We start from the raw sequence: 2990 nt of genomic DNA, 5'->3' as shown, positions 1-2990 counted from the left end.
AAGAACTACAAGTCACATGGACACATAGAGGGGAAAAACACACACTGGAGTCTTTTGAAGGGTGGAGGGTGGAGTGTGGGAGGAGGGAAAGGATCAGGAAAAATATAGATCAGGAAAAATAGCTAATGGGTACTAGGCTTAATACCTTGGTGATTAAATGATCTGTACAGCAAAACCCTAAGACACAAATTTACCTCTCTAACAAACCTGCACTTACATCCCTGAACTTAAAATAAAAGTTAAAAATAAATCTTCAAGTCTTGGGATCAAGAAATGAAAGGAAGTTTTCTTTATGAAAGGGCTTTGATGGCCCATCTGGGAGAGAAATTCTTGAATATGAGTACTAATAATTTTGTGCTTGGTATATGACTTCCATCAGAATCCAGTTTCCATAACCTGCAAAAGGTAATTGCACGTCTCAAGTAGGTTTTCTTTTTTTTAACTCAATCACTTTCTTCATATCTGTTGGTACTCCAAATTAAGCCCCCATTTCCCTAAACTTGACTACTAATATCTACTACTACTAATACCAAGTATCTCCAGACCCAAACTACCTAATGTGCTTCCCAAAGTCATTTATTAAATTAGTTGTGCTCTTTTCCAGTCACTGTTTCATGATGGTGAAGTTACTGTGTAAATCATGAGTGGGAAATGTATAGGGAAGTGATCCTTGTAAATGTGAAAGGCATTTGGGTAGAAAAGCTTTGTATTAGATGCAGAGGCAAGAAACCTAACTCTATCACTTCAAGAATTAAGAAATACAACTAATCTTTGGTTTCAGCAGCAATTGGTTGGGTTTAATTTAAGTCACAGTATATTTATGAGGCTAAAATTAATAATGATTGTAAAACAGCTTTGTAAATCCTAATACATGAGAAATTATTTGTAATGCTAGGATCCAAGCCAAGAGTTTATTTGTATATTTTGCCTTGTGCCTCTCAGCAGGTTTCTACCATGGGTGACAGGGGAACAAGCAATCGCTCAGAAATGACTGACTTCATTCTTGCAGGCTTCAGGGTCCGCCCAGAGCTCCACATTCTCCTCTTCCTGCTATTTCTGTTTGTTTATGCCATGATCCTTATAGGGAATGTTGGGATGATGGCCATTATTATGACTGATCCTCGGCTGAACACACCAATGTATTTTTTCCTAGGCAATCTCTCCTTCATTGATCTTTTCTACTCATCTGTTATTGCACCCAAGGCTATGATCAACTTCTGGTCTGAAAGCAAGTCTATCTCCTTTGCAGGCTGTGTGGCCCAGCTCTTTCTCTTTGCCCTCTTCATTGTGACTGAGGGATTTCTCCTGGCGGCCATGGCTTATGACCGCTTTATTGCCATCTGCAACCCTCTCCTCTACTCTGTTCAAATGTCAACACGTCTCTGTACTCAGTTGGTGGCCGGTTCCTATTTTTGTGGCTGCATTAGCTCAGTTATTCAGACCAGCATGACATTTACTCTGTCTTTTTGTGCTTCTCGGGCTGTTGACCACTTTTACTGTGATACTCGCCCACTTCAGAGACTGTCTTGTTCTGATCTCTTTATCCATAGAATGATATCTTTTTCCTTATCATGTATTATTATCTTGCCTACTATCATAGTCATTATTGTATCTTACATGTATATTGTGTCCGCAGTTCTAAAGATACGCTGTACTGAGGGGCGTAAGAAGGCCTTCTCCACTTGTAGCTCTCACCTGGGAGTCGTGAGTGTGCTGTATGGTGCTGTCTTTTTTATGTATCTCACTCCTGACAGATTTCCTGAGCTGAGTAAAGTGGCATCCTTATGTTACTCCCTGGTCACTCCCATGTTAAATCCTTTGATTTACTCTCTGAGAAACAAGGATGTCCAAGAAGCTCTAAAAAAACTTCTAGAGAAGAAAAATACTATCCTTTGATTATTATTTCTCTTTCACCAATGGTACTGCGGCTATTTATTTAATACACCTGTGGTCATTAATAAAAGTCACCCTCCTAAATGTCATAAAAATACTCTTAGTAAATTGTTTCATGTGATGTATTCTTTCCATATTTTACTTTTTATCCCCCAAGATATCAGTAATTCTGAAAATCTTGGATATTGGAGACATCCTGAATATTAGGGAAGTATTTTTATTGATAAACCCTCTCACTGGTCTTCAACATTTTATTTCACATAATTTATATCTATTGATTCTTGTGGCATACTGTAGAACAAGATTTTGAATTTTGTTATAGTGCTTTAGCAAAATTTTGCCTGGTTTTCGTCTTTTGGATTGCCCATCCCTCCTACACACAGTCATGGGTAGTTGACAAATCCTTGGGCATAAAACCAAAATCCAGACATTTTGCCAAAAGTACTTATAGAGATCACAAAGTGGGGTTCCTGAAAGAAGGTGGTTGGTCATCATAGAAACCCTTCTTGGGCTACATGGAAGATTGATTAAAGGGAGATTAGACTGAAGTCAGGAAACCTGCTACAGTGGTTTATAACATTGATGTGGCCTTCAAGGTATGCCAATATTAATGAGCAAAGACAGATTTTTTAATCTGGAAAACGGTGTGGCAATTTCCCGAAGAACTTAGAAGTATTACTTGACTCAGCAACCCTATTATTGGGCATAGACCCCCCAAAATATAAATTATTTAACCACAAAGACACACACACATATGTTTACTGCAGCGCTATTCACAATAATAAAGACAGGTAATCAACCTAAATGCCCGTCAGTGATAGACTGACTAAAGAAAAAAAAAAAGGAGATATTGAAGTAACACAGAAATTAGTAAGAGGAAGCAGTCATACGATCATTTCATAACAAAGTGACAGAAAAAGGAGATATTAAAGTAACACAAAAACTAGTAAGGGCAAGCAGTCATATGATCATTTTGTAACCAAGTGAAGGCTCTGCTGCTCACCACTTGCAAAGCCAATGACAAGGACAAAGAACAGCGAAAGGAAAGTAACTTTATTTCCAAAGCTAACAATGGATAAACAGCTAGCTTATAGCTC

General features: G+C 38.1%; 1 protein-coding gene across 1 annotated transcript; it reads left to right on the top strand.

Annotated features, from left to right (window-relative positions):
* Nucleotides 1-888: 888 nt before the first annotated feature.
* LOC105716016 (olfactory receptor 9K2) lies at nt 889-1896 on the top strand. The gene has a single exon (XM_012450551.2). The coding sequence runs from the start codon at nt 889-891 to the stop codon at nt 1894-1896; it is 1008 nt and encodes a 335-aa protein (XP_012305974.2).
* The last annotated feature ends 1094 nt before the right edge of the window (nt 1897-2990 follow it).

This window comes from Aotus nancymaae, unplaced genomic scaffold (assembly GCF_030222135.1).
Source record: "Aotus nancymaae isolate 86718 unplaced genomic scaffold, 86718_ANA_hifiasm-v0.15.2.pri h1tg000016l, whole genome shotgun sequence".
NCBI lineage: Eukaryota > Metazoa > Chordata > Mammalia > Primates > Aotidae > Aotus > Aotus nancymaae.
This window is presented reverse-complemented; position numbering and strand designations above follow the sequence as displayed.